The following is a 17,643-nucleotide window of genomic DNA, read 5'->3' on the forward strand; positions in this document are numbered from 1 at the left end:
AAGAACCAAACAAGCTTCAAAATGTCTATTTAGAAAAGTTACATTTAAAAATAGACACTATGTCAATATTTCAACAAGTTTATTACAAGTCTGCTGCTGAGGAACTCAGATTGGAATAGCTGGGGGTTCTTTCCTCCAGAGCATCATTACAGTTATTTGTATTTGTTGAGTGGGGGTCAAAATGCCACATAATCTAGACAGAGGCTGGAGGGCGTGTGGCTGAATTTTATGAATGGGTACAACGCTGTATGTGTGTGGCAACTGTGAGTTCATGTGTGAGTAAGCGTGCATCAAACGGGTGGCTGTGTGTGGATGTGTTTGAAGTGTTTGAAAATGTATGTTTGTGTGTCTGTCTGTGTGTGTGTGTTTGTGTGTGTGTGTGTGTGTGTGTGTGTGTTGTAGCCCGCAGAGACCTGAACGTGGTGTCCAATCAGAAACGACTCGACTACCTGAACAACCTTGCCACAGGCGTCATCTTCCTCACCACGGTGGTTAACTTCTTCGTCAGCTTCTTCGGCTCCAAGAGGACTGGCTTCTTCCGCTGGCTGCTGGCTCGACTCCACTTCTGACACGCACACACACACACACACACACACACACACACACACACACACACACACACACACACACACACACACACACACACACACACACACACACACACACACACACACACACACACACACACACACAACCAGTGTATTTCATCTGTGCACACACTTAAACCTGCTGATTCACAGTTGGAATTCACTGTGGTCAATTCACATACAATTCGCATTATGTTAAATGTATTTTTCCTTCAGGCTCTTGAAATGTGAGTCACACTGTAATCCAACTAAAATATTTTAACTTTAACCATCTATGTAAATATGTTTTATTTTATTTGCTGCAATAACATACTTTGAGCAAAAATGGTGCATGTGATACATTATTTGTATTTCAAATGGTTTTACACTGTACATGTGATTCCTCCTTGTTTGGTTATTGGAAGAAATTGTTTTACAATGTATTCAAATAAAAACTTGTTTGACACAGAAAGTTATTTTTCGGTTCAATACCAGTCACAAAACATTGTTATATAAATAAGACATATCTGTCTAATATGTACAAAACTTCTCCAGAAAGCTGAATAAATTTAGTGATTTAACAGAAGCCTATGCTCTGTTTATTGTGTATTTTTGCTGAAAATTGGTTGATTGGTGTCTATCAACGGTCACCTGGAATGAAAGAAGTGAATGCAAAGTAACAGCTGCACATTATAATAATGTCACAAGCTATGGTGTGTGTGTGTGTGTGTGTGTGTGTGTGTGTGTGTGTGTGTGTGTGTGTGTGTGTGTGTGTGTGTGTGTGTGTGTGTGTGTGTGTGTGTGTGTGTGTGTCTGTGTGTGTGCAGGTAAAGATGTTAGCGTTTGAAGGAGAGAAGTAAAGTGGCATTTTAGTTTGTCTGTTTATTTTATGGGAATCAAAATGTAGCGCATCCAGGCCAAAAGAAGTCTCCCTCAGTGTGTCTGAACCATGTGTAGTTTGAACCCTCTCTTTCTCTACTGTGTATGTCTGTGTGTGTGTCTTTGTGTGTATGTGTGTGTGTGTGTGTGTGTGTGTGTGTGTGTGTGTGTGTGTGTGTGTGTGTGTGTGTGTGTGTGTGTGTGTGTGTTGTGTGTGTGTGTGTGTGTGTGCGTGTGTCACAGGCCGTCGGGACCTGAATAACTCCACCCTGCAGAAACGTCTGGATTACCTGAACAACGTCACAACCATCATAGTCTTCATCACCACAGTCCTCAACTTCTTCATCAGTACCTTCGGCATGCAGCGCACTGGACACTTCCCATGGCTCATGATGCGCATTCACTGACATACACACACTTCTGTTGATTAATAAAGTTATAGACACACTCACCATACAGCTGATAACATGCATGCATACATTATTATTCTTAATTCTTGCCCCTTCACTTTTGATGTGGATGTTAGCTACTGGACACACTCATCAGGTTTTAGCAGAACTGTGGTACCTGTTAACACTTGATTATTTTATGATAACATAATTTAAATAAAAATAATATGAAGAAAATGATGTAAAATGCACTTTTCTTTCAGTTTATTCCATAAAGGGTAACACATTTGCCGTACAAAGCTATGTATATAGGCAGTAAAATGTAATATTAGCGGGATAGCCCTTCTTCTATACTGTACCTACTTTTCCACACTTTCATTAGGGAAACATGGCATCTAGTGTATCCCTAATTTAACATTGTCTAACAAGTGCTCACTTCAGCAAACGAAATCAACAAATAAAACACAAAAACAAGCATTTGAATTATTATTAGGATTCTGAATATTTGGTACTTTATTAAGTAATGAAGAAAGTTTCAGTTTGCTTGCCCCATCAGAGAAAGGTCAGAGGTCAAGCTATAGACAAGCCTGCTTGTCTGCTTTCTTGATTTAGATCAGTGTTAATGGTGCGCTGAAGCACTATGTTGGCTAACCTTACAGAAAAATAAAGAGAAGGAGGCAGAGGTATCTACAGATAATATAATGCTGTCATTCCCTGTATTTCAGGGTAGTGGAATGTATGTGCTGATTTATAGTGTGGTTGCTACGTCCTGATTGGGTGGTGGAATAAGATCTGTGTCAGGGTGGCAGGCAGAGCCAATAGCAAAGCCCATTACTGGACGTATCATGTACTCATAGACCTGGAGTTACCAGTTCATAAGTACCATTTCCCAAGAAATGAAAGAGTATGACTTAAGTGAAACTCCCCGTACACATTAATCAGTTTCCACAGACAACACCGGCAACTCAACAGGTAAAGCGCTCTGATACTTTGATCTTAAATATAACTTAAGGAAATCTAATTGCCTGTAGATAAATAGTGATAATAATAAGCCTATTATATGCTACCACAGATTACAATGTTGAACTATCAGAGCCGTTTTTGACAGCGGCAGAATCTCCAGTATTTGCTGTTTTTTAATCAGGTTGACCAATTACAAATGTTATTATTTTAAGATAAGATAAAATAAGATAAGATAAGATAATCCTTTATTAGTCCCGCAGTGGGGAAATTTGCAGGATTACAGCAGCAGAGAGGGTAGTGCAAACAAGAGACATAAGGGGAAAAACACGATCAAAACAAGTATAATAAATAAGTAAAAAGACGTTAAAAATCCACAATAACTAAAATATTATAGAAACAGACAGAATCATTTTTTGTATTGCACAGTGGATTGCACATATTTTTATATTTTTATATATATTTTAATGCGTGTTGTTAAAGTGTTTTTTTCCTCTAGCGTCACTGCAGTGATTATTTTCCATCTGTTACGTTTCAGCTGTTAGTTGGACCCAAAAGTAGACTTAGACCCACCAGTAGAAGGACTGAGGGAATCTATTGCAAAAAGGGGAAGAAGGGCGGTATAAGGATGGATGTGGGGAATGGTGGATAGCAAAGCTGATGGGGAGATGGTGTAGAGTGGTGGATGGCGTGGCAGGCAGGTGTGGCATATGAAAGCAGGTACTTTATTAAGTAATGAAGAAAGTTTCAGTTTGCTTGCCCCATCAGAGAAAGGTCAGAGGTCAAGCTATAGACAAGCCTGCTTGTCTGCTTTCTTGATTTAGATCAGTGTTAATGGTGCGCTGAAGCACTATGTTGGCTAACCTTACAGAAAAATAAAGAGAAGGAGGCAGAGGTATCTACAGATAATATAATGCTGTCATTCCCTGTATTTCAGGGTAGTGGAATGTATGTGCTGATTTATAGTGTGGTTGCTACGTCCTGATTGGGTGGTGGAATAAGATCTGTGTCAGGGTGGCGAGGCAGAGCCTCCATAGAGTTACCAATAGCAAAGCCCATTACTGGACGTATCATGTACTCATAGAACTGGAGTTACCAGTTCATAAGTACCATTTCCCAAGAAATGAAAGTGAATGACTAAAGTGAAACTCCCCGTGCACTACATTCAGTTTCCACAAACAACACCGACAACTCAACAGGTAAAGCGCTCTGATACTTTGATCTTAAATATAACTTAAGGAAATCTAATTGCCTGTAGATAAATAGTGATAATAATAAGCCTATTATACGCTACCACAGATTACAATGCTGAACTATCAGTTTTTTACAGCGGCAGAATCTCCAGTATTTGCTGTTTTTTAATCAGGTTGACCAATTACAAATGTTATTATTTTAAGATACGATACAATAAGATAAGATAAGATAATCCTTTATTAGTCCCGCAGTGGGGACATTTGCAGGATTACAGCAGCAGAGAGGGCAGTGCAAACAAGAGACATAAGGGGAAAACACGATCAAAACAAGGATAATAAATAAGTAAAAAGACGTTAAAAATCCACAATAACTAAAATATTATAGAAACAGACAGAATCATTTTTTGTATTGCACAGTGGATTGCACATATTTTTATATTTTTATATATATTTTAATGCGTGTTGTTAAAGTGTTTTTTTCCTCTCGCGTCACTGCAGTGACATCTGTTACGTTTCAGCTGTTAGTTATTAATTAATTATATTCCTTTATTGATCCCCATGGGGGAAATCCAAGTGTTGCAGCAGCTCAACTACACAGAAACAGATAATAAATACACATATTATACAATAAAATAAAATAAAAATAGAATAAAATAAAAAATAAGAATACAAATAAAAAATGTACAGTATATCCACATGGGGGGGGGGGGGGGCTGGTCAGCATGATGACAGACTGTGGTCTCCGCTGTTGTTGTACAGTCTGATGGTAGTTGGACCCAAAAGTAGACTTAGACCCACCAGTAGAAGGATTGAGGGAATCTATTGCAAAAAGGGGAAGAAGGGCGGTATAAGGATGGATGTGGGGAATGGTGGATAGCAACGCTGATGGGGAGATGGTGTAGAGCGGTGGATGGCGTGGCAGGCAGGTGTGGCATATGAAAGCAGGAAGGCAGAGAACCGGTTTCTGGAACACAGGTTCCGTTTTCAACAATGAAAATAGCTGAGCCTGAATAAATGAACTCTCTCACTCTTTCATGATGTTTGAGGACACAACACTGTTTTGTCGGTGTACACAGCCTATTTAAAAAAACTCACTTTCAAACTACACTTTGCAGCTGCACCACGATCCTGCTAACTCAGCGATATTAACATAAAATCTCCAATGTAATAGGAATTATGTTCAATCTGAGACAGCTGGCATCAACTGTGTGCACAGTGTCACAGCGTTATATTCTTATATTAAAAAGAATGTTTACTCACAAAAAGAAGGACATGCTGAGGTTTTATTCTTCTGTAGCAAACTAAAATAATAATCCAACCAGGATTTACATTCTACAGACAGTAAACCTCCGCTTTATTAATGCGCTGTTATAGGCACTTTGATATGGACTCAAAATAATGAGGAAATAAAACAGCCTGTCCGGCTGTGTATGAGGGAGGAGACCGAGAGAAACTCAGGGTGTGTTAAAGGAAACCTGCCAGCGAGCAGGTTGGGTTCACAGAGTCCGTTACCATGGTAACAGACCCGGAGTTAAAGTTTCCTTCATCTCAGGGTTGACTAACTCATGACAACCCTCTGCACAATGTGTTGCCTGCATGCTCTGACCTACATATTGTGTTGGATGCTGGCAGGTGTCAAGAATTTTGAACACCATAAACCAGTACAACTTGTCCTGCTAATAATCAAATCCTTTCCTCTCATGTAGACATGGCCTCGGCCAGCAGCCTCCTATGTGATGAGCAGCTCCTGTGTTCAATCTGTCTGAGTGTGTTCACAGAGCCTGTCTCTACTCCATGTGGACACAACTACTGCAAGACTTGTATTACAGGGTACTGGGCCAGCAGAAACCAGATACAGTGTCCCCTCTGTATGAAGAAGTTCCGCAGGAGACCACAGCTCCAGGTCAACACAGGGTTCAGAGATATAGTGGAGCATTTCCACAAAAAGGGGGAAAAGGATCAAGATGGCATCCTTGTCAAACCAGGGGAGGTGTCCTGTGACATCTGCCTTGTGCCGAAGCTCAAGGCCCAGAAGACATGCCTGGTGTGTTTGGCCTCGTACTGCCAGCTTCACCTGGAGCCTCACCAGAGAGTCCCAACACTTAAGAAGCACCAGCTGATGGACCCTGTGTCAAACCTGGACGACAGGGTGTGTAAGAAGCACGACAAGATGTTGGAGCTCTTCTGTCGCAAAGAACAGATGTGTGTTTGTTTCATGTGCCTCAAAGACGACCACGCAATGCACGAAGTCGTCCCGTTAGAGCATGTGTTCAGAGAGAGGAAAGTCCAGCTGGACTGTGTGACGTCAGAGATGAAAATGAAGGAAAACACAAAATCCAGGACTATTAAGGAACTCAAATACTCCATTGATCAGAGCAAGAAAGAGTCAGAGAAAGAGTTAGTGGACATTGCTGAGGTTTTCACTGCTCTGGTGGTCTCTTGGCGAAGAAACCAGGTTGAGCTGATTAAGGAGATCCAGAAGAAGCAGAAAGTGGCACAGAAGCAGGCCGAAGACCATGTGACACAGCTGGAGCTGGAAGTCGCTGAGATGAGGAGAAGAAGATCAGAAATGGAGCAACTTTCACAAACAGAGGACCACCTCCACCTTCTTCAGAGCTGGCCATCTCTCTACCTATTCGACCATCAGTCCCACTCCAACCCTCCATTTACCTCAGACCTCACTGACTTCAGTCAGCGGAGTGAAGTGGCAAAGGTGAAAAAAGCAGTTGCTCAGATGGAGAAGACCCTCAGTAATGAGATGGAGATGCTTATAAATATGGTCAAGTTGCCTGATGCAGCTGAAAATCAGATGCCAGAGTGGTTTCCGAGAGAAGTATGGACTCCACCTCGGGACAAGCTGATGATGATCCAGCAGAACGATGCTATTGATGTGACTCTGGACGCCTACACAGCCAATTCCAAACTCATGGTGTCTGAGGATGGGAAACAACTGACACTCCGTAACGGTCTACCGTCTCTGACTACCATGTTCGGGAGAAGATTTCAACTTCAAGCCTTCGTTCTTGGGAAAGAGGGTTTTTCCTCTGGCAGATTCTACTATGAAGTGCAGGTCAGTGGGAGTAAACAATGGCTATTGGGAGTTGCCAAAGAGTCCGTTAACAGGGAGAACCTTTTTATTCCAGTACCTTGTTTTGGATGCTGGACATATTTTGGATCGCACATACATTCCCTAAACTTTAATCCTGATACTGGTATGAATGCTCCCCTGCAAAGGACCCAGAAGGTTGGCGTGTTTGTTGATTACGAGAAGGGAGAGGTCTCCTTCTACGACGTGGAGGCCAGGACTCTGATGCACTCCTACTCAGAATGTGCCTTCATTGAGACCATACCAGCATTTAAAGCTTTTCTCTATTTTCTGGTGGGTGCATCCTCAAATAGCAGACCAAAGCTGTACCCTTTTTTTGGTTTATATGAAGATGATTTTGAAAACACGCTTGTAATCACTCCTGTAGTACACCCAACTTGAGGTGCCACATATACTGTATCAGGGGAAATAATGTGTAACTGCTACCGTAAGGTAACAGTAGTAGTATCACATATTACAAAAAGAAAATAATACTCAGTATATATACATATTATCTTAACTTTTTTTTCCTTACCATATTACAAAGCAAAGTCAAAGAATTGAACTGAACAGATCTAGAAAGATTCCTCACCTGAACGTTTGTGATGAGGTTCATTTCAATGGTAGATCATTTGTATACTATATTTCTATACACCTTACAACACATGCATCTGACCAGGAGATGGCAGCATTCTTTAACCAGCGATTTGGTCTGTTTCTCGGAGAAGCTCCTGTAGGAGGAAACAAGAAGTGGACAAATGCATCATCGGAACCCTGCTTCATCTTGGATTTCAAATTACTTTTGATGTATAGGTGTAAGCTTTATTCATTTACACGGAAAAATAATCTCTAACAACACCTGTATGAACTACATTTTTTTGTAATTGCGTTAACTACAAATCTGCCAAAAATCTCTTCTCAAATATGAATATATGCCCTTTTTTTAGGCTCATGGGATAGTAAACTCAATATATTATAGTTTTTAAATGTTGGTCGGACCAAACAGGCTTTTTAAATATCTCACTTTGGGATTTGCTCAATTGTGATGAACTTTTTTCAAGGTCCTCTGAAATCTTACTGACCAAACAATTAATCAAGAAAACAAGGCTCCACCTACTTTTTCTCACTCATGCTATCAATAACGGTTTTCAACATTAATTTCTTACAATTGTAAACATATATTATGTGTCATTTTTTATGTTGTGATCACATTATATGAAACCCACTGACTTCAGTGATAGCATTTCACTTTTAAACACAAGCTTTTTCTGAAGGCCAAGACATCTGGCATCACATATGTGATAAATAAGTTTCAAAACCAGGGGTTTGTTATGAATGTGCTGTGAATCTGATATGTATTATACAGCTTAATAAAAGTGCATTGAATTCATTTGGGGTGTCAGGTGCTTTTCTCATGGGCATTGTCTTGTTATGACTGTAAAGCGGGGGGCCCTTTTAGTCTTTCTTTACAATGGGAAAACACAAAAAGCCACCAGTAAAAGTATTCACCGATCAGGTTCGCAGAGAGGTTTCAGAAGGCGGCGCTGGTCCACCACTACTGGAGTTCTTCTCTCAAGGGGAACTTTAGCCAGCAGACTATTTATACCTCAGCTCAGCTGTCTGACTGACTGGCGCCCTGGGAACTGGGACACTGTGTGTGAGTGCCTTTGGTCTGTGTCTAGTTTTCTTTCGGATGATGTGTAGTTGTGTGTGAGAGAGACCTGGGAGGCCAGGGTGACCAGCTATGGAATATATGCTATATACTCTAGTCGGATACTATATGTAGCTCCTTCAGTCATCAAACACAGAACATGAAATAGGTCCAATAAATGGACACAGAAACAACTTAAAAGCATCATCACAATAAAAAATATGAGAAGCATCTTCTGTAAGCGTGCAGGAAATTAAATAAAAAAGTATAAAGAATGTTAATGAATTTAACATGACTGCAAACCAAACATACTGAGTGTAATGCAGGTTTGTGGTTAAATAGACATTGCTATTGCTATATAAATCCATACAGCTTGATACAGGCATTGAGTAATTTTACTTTTAAAAGCCTACATTTTTTAAATAGTACATACTTTTATTTTAGTAACATTTTCAATGCGGTATTTTTGGTAATAGATTATTTTTTACAGTGTCATACTACTTTTATTAATTAGTAAATGTCTAGTAGGGGGAAGTAAACTTCCCATACTTAGCAAGCTAATAACGCAATTATCCACATTAGATGCTAACACATTGTTTTTACAGGGTATGAAAATAAAAGGCTTTTAAAATAAAATACAGTACCAGTCAAAAGTTTGGACACACCTTCTCATTCAATGGTTTTTCATTATTTTAATTTTTTTCTACATTGTAGATTAATATTGAAGACATCCAAACTATGAAGGAACACATATGGAATTATGTGGTAAACAAACAAATGCTCAACAAACCAGAATATGTTTTATATTTTAGATTCTTCAAAGTAGTTGAATGAGAAGGTGTGTCCAAACTTTTGACTGGTACTATATATATATATATATATATATATATATATATATATATATATATATATTGTATGTACTATGCATTAAAAGTATATTATACATTAAGTACAGTAAATATGAATCACATGATCAACATACAGTACCAGTCAAAAGTTTGGACACACCTTCTCATTCAATGGTTTTTCTTTCTTTATTATTTTTATTTTTTTCTACATTGTAGATTAATATTGAAGACATCCAAACTATGAAGGAACACATATGGAATTATGTGGTAAACAAACAAATGCTCAACAAACCAGAATATGTTTTATATTTTAGATTCTTCAAAGTAGTTGAATGAGAAGGTGTGTCCAAACTTTTGACTGGTTCTGTATGACAAAATGATAAATGGACAATATTAATAATATCGTATAAACATGAAGAACTAGGAGAGACCGGAGGAGGAGGAGGAGGAGGAGGAGGAGGAGGAGGAGGAGGAGGAGGGAGGTCGGTCTACGTCTCGGGGACGCGCTCTTCCACCGTCGTGACGTCACGGGAGCGCCCTAGCGGTGGTCGGGGAAGCCGCCAGTGGAAGAGCTGGCGACAGACGGAGACGGGAAGGGAAAGGGAGAGACAGACTGGGGGAGACAGACAAGAGACAAGGAAGACGAGCCACGAAAGAGAGAGCGTCTCACCTCAACTGACCGTCTGTTACGGTACCGAGCGTCACGTCGAGGTGTGACAGCGGCAGAATAATAACCGGAGAGGAGATGTGACTGAGCTGTTTTATCTTCATTTTGTTTTTGTTTTTTTGAAACACAGAGCTTATTTCACAACCGACGTAAACACACACGGCTGCAGTGAGTATTGGAAGTTAGGTGGCGAGTCTTGAGTGCGTGCGTGTGCACATGCATGTTTTATTACACAGGCCTTACGTGTGCGTGTGCGTGCGTGTGTGTGTGTTATAAGCATGTTGGCCACTTCTCGGTGAACCCTCACATGTGTGTCTCGTCGCAGTCACGTTTGCAGGATAGAAGAAGCGAGAATGATTTACAGATTGTGTATTCGCTTTGAGGTGCAGCAGATTCCAGGTCAGCTGTGAGACCCACGGCGGGGCTTCTGTTATAGACTTGTCATTATAAGACGTTTTGTATCTTTTTGTTGCCATTTTTGTTGCCATTCAACAAGGCGTCCTCCTGTTTCAGCTCAATAAACGTTACAAAGTAGCCAATAACGCCTTATGTCTTATCAATGTGCACGCTGTGTTGCAGGCTGCAGAAGAGTTCGGCCTTTATGTTTATGAGATCAAAGATAATACTTTAGAAATTGTTGAAATGAATATCAGTGATGATCTTGGAAAAGCTGCCACACGCAGGCTGCTTTCAACAGTTTCTCCTTCCACACATGATTCATCTTTGCCAGTTGGAGCTGACATTTTTTGTCAAGCAATATTTGTCATGGTTTGTTTTATGAAATGCTACTGACATGTGGTTTTTGAGCAGTTCCTTAAAGACACACCATTTCTGTCATAATCCTGTGATGATCTTTTACAGGCGCCACTTTAGAGGCATTCAATCACTTTTATAGTGGGGGTCATATTGATATGACCCCACTAATATTCCCTCAGAGGGAATATTAGTGTGGTTAGTCGATATTAAGTTTCATATCCTGCTACAATATTCCCAACAGGGACTTTTAGTTGTGTTGTGATATTTCTAACAGCCTTCTCAAGTTCTCCAGCTCGTTTGAGGAACAATATGTGCACTTCTCTAAAATTGAATAAATGCTGCCATAGTTGCACAGGACTTGTGTTTCGCAATGTTCTGGGAGTCAAAGGGTTGTTTTTTTTTGATTGAAGAAAAGGGCACGCCGTGATTTCCTCCGTGTTCCGCCCACAGCTCTTTTTTTCCCTCTGCACCGCCCCTCCTCCGGGAACACCGAGTCAGGGAACTGAACCGCTTCCTTCCACCCAGATTGCTGTAAACACTGGACATTTTTAAATGTCCTGCATGGCTCTGCACACCCCAGTCTGCCTGTGGGTTAACGTTAACCTCTGACACCATTGGCTTTTTCTTCTGTTTTAGAGTTTGCTATAATAATCATTTTCTACACTTTAGCAGTTCCTGGCCCTATAGTTCTGAACTGTTGATACCTAGTAAGATAAGATAAGATAAAATAATCCTTTATTAGTCCCGCAGAGGGGACATTTGCAGGATCACAGCAGCAGAGAGGATAGTGCAAACAAGAGACATAGTGAAAAACAAGATCAAAACAAGTATTATAAATAAGTAATTAAACAGTAAAGTATATTAAATGAGTAAGTAAAAAATCCACAATAACTAAAATATTATATATACAGACGGAATAATTATAGTAATGCAATATAATATATAATGAATGTACTTTAGGTACAGCCTGATAGACCCCTGTGTCTCCAGGCTCCACATCAAAGGTGAATCTTTATCAACATGAGGAACTTAATGACAGACTGTAGGCCTGTAATGCTCTTTCAAACCTCTTCCCAGAACTCACCTTTTATTTTGAATCCATAATCTCTAATTGCCTTGTTTGATATTCATGTATTTATATATAGACAGACAGACTCTTTAGGGGGTGTTTGGGTCACCTTCGCAGCTCGCTTCATCCTTATTTAACCTGCTAAATTGACTATACGATCAAATTCCTTTTTACATCATGAGCCTGGGGGAGTTTCACTACTACACACACACTCCGGAATTAGTTTTGTGCTTCCCCGCCTTTCTGTTAATTGCCGTGTCTCAGCGGTACGTTTTCCATATTTGCTATGTAGGCAGCAGCCTAGATTAGATAAGTGTGCAATGTGTGTTTTCAGCGATGTACTTTTTGTGCAACAGCATGTTTGTGTACATGGATGTGTGTGCCTCTTTGTGAGTCATGCTGTGTATGGTTACATGCGCGTTTTGTTTGCCCAGCCTGCATCTCGGATTCATTTCCTGTGGTACACAATAGATCGGGAGCTGACGCTATCGGTCCCTTATCAGCGCTGTGCTTTCCAGTGTATGTGCCATATTATATGTCTTATTGCTGATAGGACTGGTGGAGTTACAAGTAGCACTGTAGTGAGCCAAAATCTGTATCTTGCCCAGACATCTTCTGCCTATATTTTCTCCCAAGAGTAATCGCACAATTAATTGAAAAATCTCCCTTATCCGATATCATTTTTGCAGGATTCGTTGATTTTTCTCTGTGGTGGAAAGATCTGGCACACAGTAAGAAACAAATCAAGTTTTGTGTCAAGTGATAATTATGTTTAATTATTGGAATTTTTTTTTTTTTTTTTTTACACACAGGTCCTTTAGAAATCACTTGGATATGTTGCTATTCAGTTAAATATATATATAAATTCAGCACAAAGCTGTCATAATGATTAGTCATCCTTATCTTGATCGTGCCCTGACATGGAGACAATATCTTGTGTGTGCATGCGGGACAAAGACACCACTAATAATACGTTACTCAAAACCAATGCGTAAGCTATGAATTACACACACGGCTTGATAATTCCTCGTGAGAGAAGATCCTCGATGACAGAAACAGGGGAGAACACACACTTTGAGACATGTATTGGAGGGATTCTACAAAACAATGCAAATATTGCACAAAAACTTTGTGCCTGCATGAGTCATTTTCGGCATTTGGTTCTCTTTCGGCATAATTTCTTTCCTGCTCCAGTTTGGTTTTGTTTCTATGTCAGCTAATTCTTATTTTCTCATGACTATTTGTATATTTATGCATTATTATAAATACATTAGGTTATTTTTTTATTTAACATGGAAATTGTCACAGGAGATGTTCACACAACTTCTTTTAATATTAAAATTACACAATGGTTTTTGCAGAAAACACACCTCACATAAATGTAATTCCTAGATGTTAATTGAGGTAAATGCCGGCCCTGGATGACACGAGCTCCTACGCAGGTAATGGTTACACTATTGTGTTTGATTATTCACTTCACCTTTGCACGCTTTGGAAGAAGTGCAGATTTTCAGAGAGTTAATGTTAATATCGTCACGTTAAAAGCAGCTGTGAAGGTTAAAAAAGCTGAGTGGTGAGGGGCGGGTCATCCCCTTGCATCTTCAGACACATTATGAGCAGAGCGAGTACAGCGCTCCCCTTCAGCTTCGCTGTCGAGTCCACTCCCAGTGAGATGTGCGTTACCCCGGACAGCACCAGTGCATCCTTTCCAGCCACATCATCTCACAACGAGCCTGACAGAAACCCAGAGTAATGGAGAATAATAATATTAAGGGATGAGTGTAATGTACTTTTCTGAGCCCAGATCCCCGGGCGAGACATGAACTTTGTAGAATTCGGCTCCCACGCTGAAACACCGGCCGGCTAAGTATAGGTTGAGTGCTGTGCATGTGTGTGTTCCTGTGCGGAGTTGTTCGGTGTGACAGATGGATGTGTGGTTGTCACATAAATAGAGCATGCTGAACACCTTCAGGAATGCTGATGGAGAGAGAGAGAGAGAGAGAGGCAGTGAGAGGTAGTGAAAGCATCAGGGAGACAAGCGAGTGTCAGAGAGGGAAGGGAGGGATGAAGAGATGGATGCGCTAATAGGCATCTGTTTGCCAACAAGTCCACCTTATTAACGTAAAAGGTGTCAATGTGAAGTTTTGAGCTGCCTCTTCATCGGTAGCCATGTTGGGAAAATAGCTACAAATCTCAAGTCTGTTCTCTGCTGACTTGGCACACTGTTTATCTAAACAAGTACAAGTAAAGTACGTGGCATTCAACCACGGAGACTTTCTTGGTATCCTAGTGTGATATTCTTGGATTTTGTGAGGCCTAAAACAACACTGTGTATGTGAGGAGTGTGTGGAGGAATGACGAGGCATGCAGAACGGCTGTTAGTACCAGTACAGGGAGGCAGAGGATGAAACGCAGGGCGTTGTGTAGCACACACAATGTCATGTTTCCTGTGGACATAAAGGGGATGATGGTATTTTGGTTGTTGAGTTCACTCCAGGGCCTGTTTCAGGATCTCTTCCAGGCAGTATTGTGGTTGTGGAAGTGCATTTTGTGGTTGGATCTTCACAGTATAGCATTTGATAAACGGGAGCTAAACTGTAATTATAGATTTTATGTCTGGATATTGATCTGATTAAAGCTGAAATGATTACTTAAAGACCTTTTAAAAGCAAAAATGGCAAAAAAAAAACCACGATGTCCAACTTCTTAAATGTGAATATTCTCTGGATTTCTCAGTCGTCTATGATATTAATCGGATAGCTCGGTTTTGCACCGTTTGTTGGCAAAACAAGACCTTTGAGGATGTAACCTTGAGCTTGCCATGGCTATAATAATATTTAATCAAAAGAATAATTGAGAATAATGATCTGCAGATTAAACCATAATGAAAATAAACGTCTGTTGCAGCTCTTTATATGGTCACAACTGCATTTTTAACCAGGTCATCCTTAACACAGTGGCACATCAAAAACCATTGCAAAGCAAACTTAAACACGAAAACTCATGGTCCACTTTTTTTTACTACTGTTTCCAAGGTCAAGAATGAACTTTTATGAACTCTCAGTGTAGCATTGTGTAACAGATGTTTCTTAAGGCAGCACCACCGTGCTTTTTCACATTTGTGTGAAAGGGCAAGAGGGATGCTAAGCCTGTTGACAGATGGGTCTTGGACCATCATATGCTTGTGTTTTCTCCATCTCATGATGCCAACTGCGTCATCGGTGTTTGTGTGCTTGTTTCTAAAGGCTTGGGTATTTTTGTAACAAAAGAAGCTGGTGGGTTCCTCCGAAGTTAGAAGCTTGAGGTTGTTATTATTATTTTAATCTGACTCTCAATTCTTGTTTGCCATCCCTCACCCCGAGCCCTCTCCGAGTCCAAAACCACCACAAATAAGTCCGTGGGACAGACTGGTGTTTTATTCATGTGACCCTTAGACTTGAACTGTAGAAAACACAACATGGTCTGTGTTGTGGTTTCCATGACGCCCTCAAGCCAATGAAAATAAAAAGAAGTGTTTGTGTATCTGTCCAGGGCGTGCAGTTACCTTGCCCAATGCCTGCTGGGAAATGCTCCAGCTCCCTGCGATCCCAAACATGATAAGCAGTACCAGAAGTGGATGGATTTGTGTATTTATTGTCCTGTACCTTTCGCAGACTAGAGCAGGAATGCTGTCACTCTGGTCAGTTTGCAGATCTCCACTGGCAGAATATGAGCAGAGGAAGTGATGGTTCTTTTCTACCACCAAGCAGAGAGGCCTTTGAGCAAAGGCTCTTAACTCTCCACCCACTCTTTGCCCAACTTATATGAGCAAATGCCCAAGGTTAGAGCTGAGAAAGAGCCATGCGTGTTCAAGAGTTGGTTGAGTAAAGGCTTAGACATACTGTGCATGTTTTGCATTATAGGGAGAGTTGGGACATGAGCATCTATATTATTTGCAGGTCAGTAGGTCCAGAGGGGAGGAGGAGGGAAGCCCTGAACACACACGTACACACACACACACACACACACACACACACACACACACACACACACACACACACACACACACACACACACACACACACACACTCTCATATTGGCCTGAAATGAGGCATTAGATGGATGTGTTGTTTGAAACATTAAAACTCACAGCCACTGAGCCGACGTGCATGCGTGTTCACCTGTGAATGTGTCGTTTATTCACGTGTGTGTTTGCGTGTGGAGTGGTTCATCTGTCTTTTATTTTGCATGTGGATCTGCACATGTGCACATTCTTTGCTCTTGTGTGTGTATAAGTGCATATACTGTAAATAAATGTGTGTGTGTGTGTGTGTGTGTGTGTGTGTGTGTGTGTGTGTGTGTGTGTGTGTGTGTGTGTGTGTGCGCGCTAGAGGCACGGTCCTGGCCTGTTTCTTTCCAGGTGTGTGTTTTTTGGCCTGAGGGGAGACACAGCAGATGGTCCCTCTGTGCGCATGTGAGTGTGTGTGTGTGTGTGTGTGTGTGTGTGTGTGCGCGTGTGTGTGCGTGTAGGTGTAACTGAGTGATTGTCAGCAACATCACCTTAGCCAAAGATCTGAGTCCAACAGTTGGAAAGATACACTGCTGCAGTGACTGTTAAAGGTCTGGGTCAGGACCTTGAGTCGGGGTGCAGGGAGCTTAAAAGGGGTCGAACAAAGGGCTGCACAGTTAATCATACTTGAAATGAAATGTATTGTAGTTAGCAATTTGCCAGAGGCCACATGTTGAGGGAAAAAAAAATTACAGGCAAAGTACTCTACAAGAAATGTGTAGGATCTCCGCCATACTGTACAACAGGGGTGTCCAAACTACGGCCCACGGGCCAACTGCGGCCCGCGGTCCATTTTTAATTGGCCCGCTACAAATTCTAAAAACATAATGGAATATGACCCACACATGAAACTTGCACTTAATGCTGCGTTCACACCAAAAGCGAAGCGAATATTTCGCGCGTCTAGTTTACATGTAAAGTCAATGCACAGACGCGAATATTCGCGAGTAGATGCGAACTCGAGCCAGGATATCTGGGACTGCCACAACAAGTATAAAGCAGAAATAGTATTTATTTATTGCATGGTTGATGGTGAAATAAATGGATTTGTTGACCCCCTCTCCGGCACGTCTAGCGCGAATGACGCGAATAAACACAAACGGATGACCTAGAATGGCAGAACCAAAATATACCTCACCTCTAGTGAGTGGCCCAGCCTTTCGTATATTTTTCTATATGTGGCCCTCAGTGAAAAAAGTTTGGACACCCCTGCTGTACAAGCACAGTACTATTTTAAATGTCTTTATGTTAAAACTAGGCTTATTCTCTCACACACAACCAAAGCTTGTGTGTACTGTTTTAGTAAATTAGTAGCGTAGAGACTGTTAACATTAAACGGAAGTTCTTATTCTTGTGTGTGCCGACTATTTGTGAAGCGGTTTAGTTCACTTGAGGTTTGTTCTTGTAAGGGGAGAGTGTGGATCAGATGGTGTGTCCCTTGGGTCACGTGTCCACTGACCTGTGGATGACATCACTGTCTCCAAGGATACCCAAACGACTGAATGATGACTGTTGGCCACCTGGGCATCACT

The 17,643-nt window shown here is 41.0% G+C and overlaps 2 protein-coding genes across 3 annotated transcripts in view; both read left to right on the forward strand.

The window, feature by feature from the left end:
- The first annotated feature begins 2,798 nt into the window (after positions 1–2,798).
- Positions 2,799–8,456, forward strand: LOC129112604 (tripartite motif-containing protein 16-like). Of its 2 annotated transcripts, none has more exons than XM_054624773.1 (2): positions 2,799–2,806; positions 5,694–8,456. In XM_054624773.1, the coding sequence occupies exon 2, from the start codon at positions 5,696–5,698 to the stop codon at positions 7,472–7,474; it is 1,779 nt and encodes a 592-aa protein (XP_054480748.1). In that variant the 5' UTR covers positions 2,799–2,806; positions 5,694–5,695; the 3' UTR covers positions 7,475–8,456. The 2 variants fall into 2 exon arrangements, with proteins under 2 accessions (XP_054480748.1, XP_054480747.1); XM_054624772.1 differs by lacking the exon at positions 2,799–2,806 and adding an exon at positions 3,950–3,993.
- Positions 8,457–10,125: 1,669 nt separating this feature from the next.
- The window catches only part of LOC129112474 (ELKS/Rab6-interacting/CAST family member 1-like), a 153,536-nt gene continuing 146,018 nt past the window's right edge, over positions 10,126–17,643 (forward strand). The window contains exon 1 of the mRNA XM_054624589.1: positions 10,126–10,406. The gene's annotated coding sequence lies outside the window, so the exon portion shown is untranslated. The remainder of the gene's footprint in view (positions 10,407–17,643) is intronic.

This window comes from Anoplopoma fimbria, chromosome 23, assembly GCF_027596085.1.
Source record: "Anoplopoma fimbria isolate UVic2021 breed Golden Eagle Sablefish chromosome 23, Afim_UVic_2022, whole genome shotgun sequence".
In the NCBI taxonomy this organism is placed as follows: Eukaryota; Metazoa; Chordata; class Actinopteri; order Perciformes; family Anoplopomatidae; genus Anoplopoma; species Anoplopoma fimbria.

Coding starts and splice junctions, on each gene's coding strand:
- LOC129112604 (XM_054624773.1), top strand. CDS start 5,696: ATGGCCTCGGCCAGCAGCCTCCTATGTGATGAGCAGCTCCTGTGTTCA.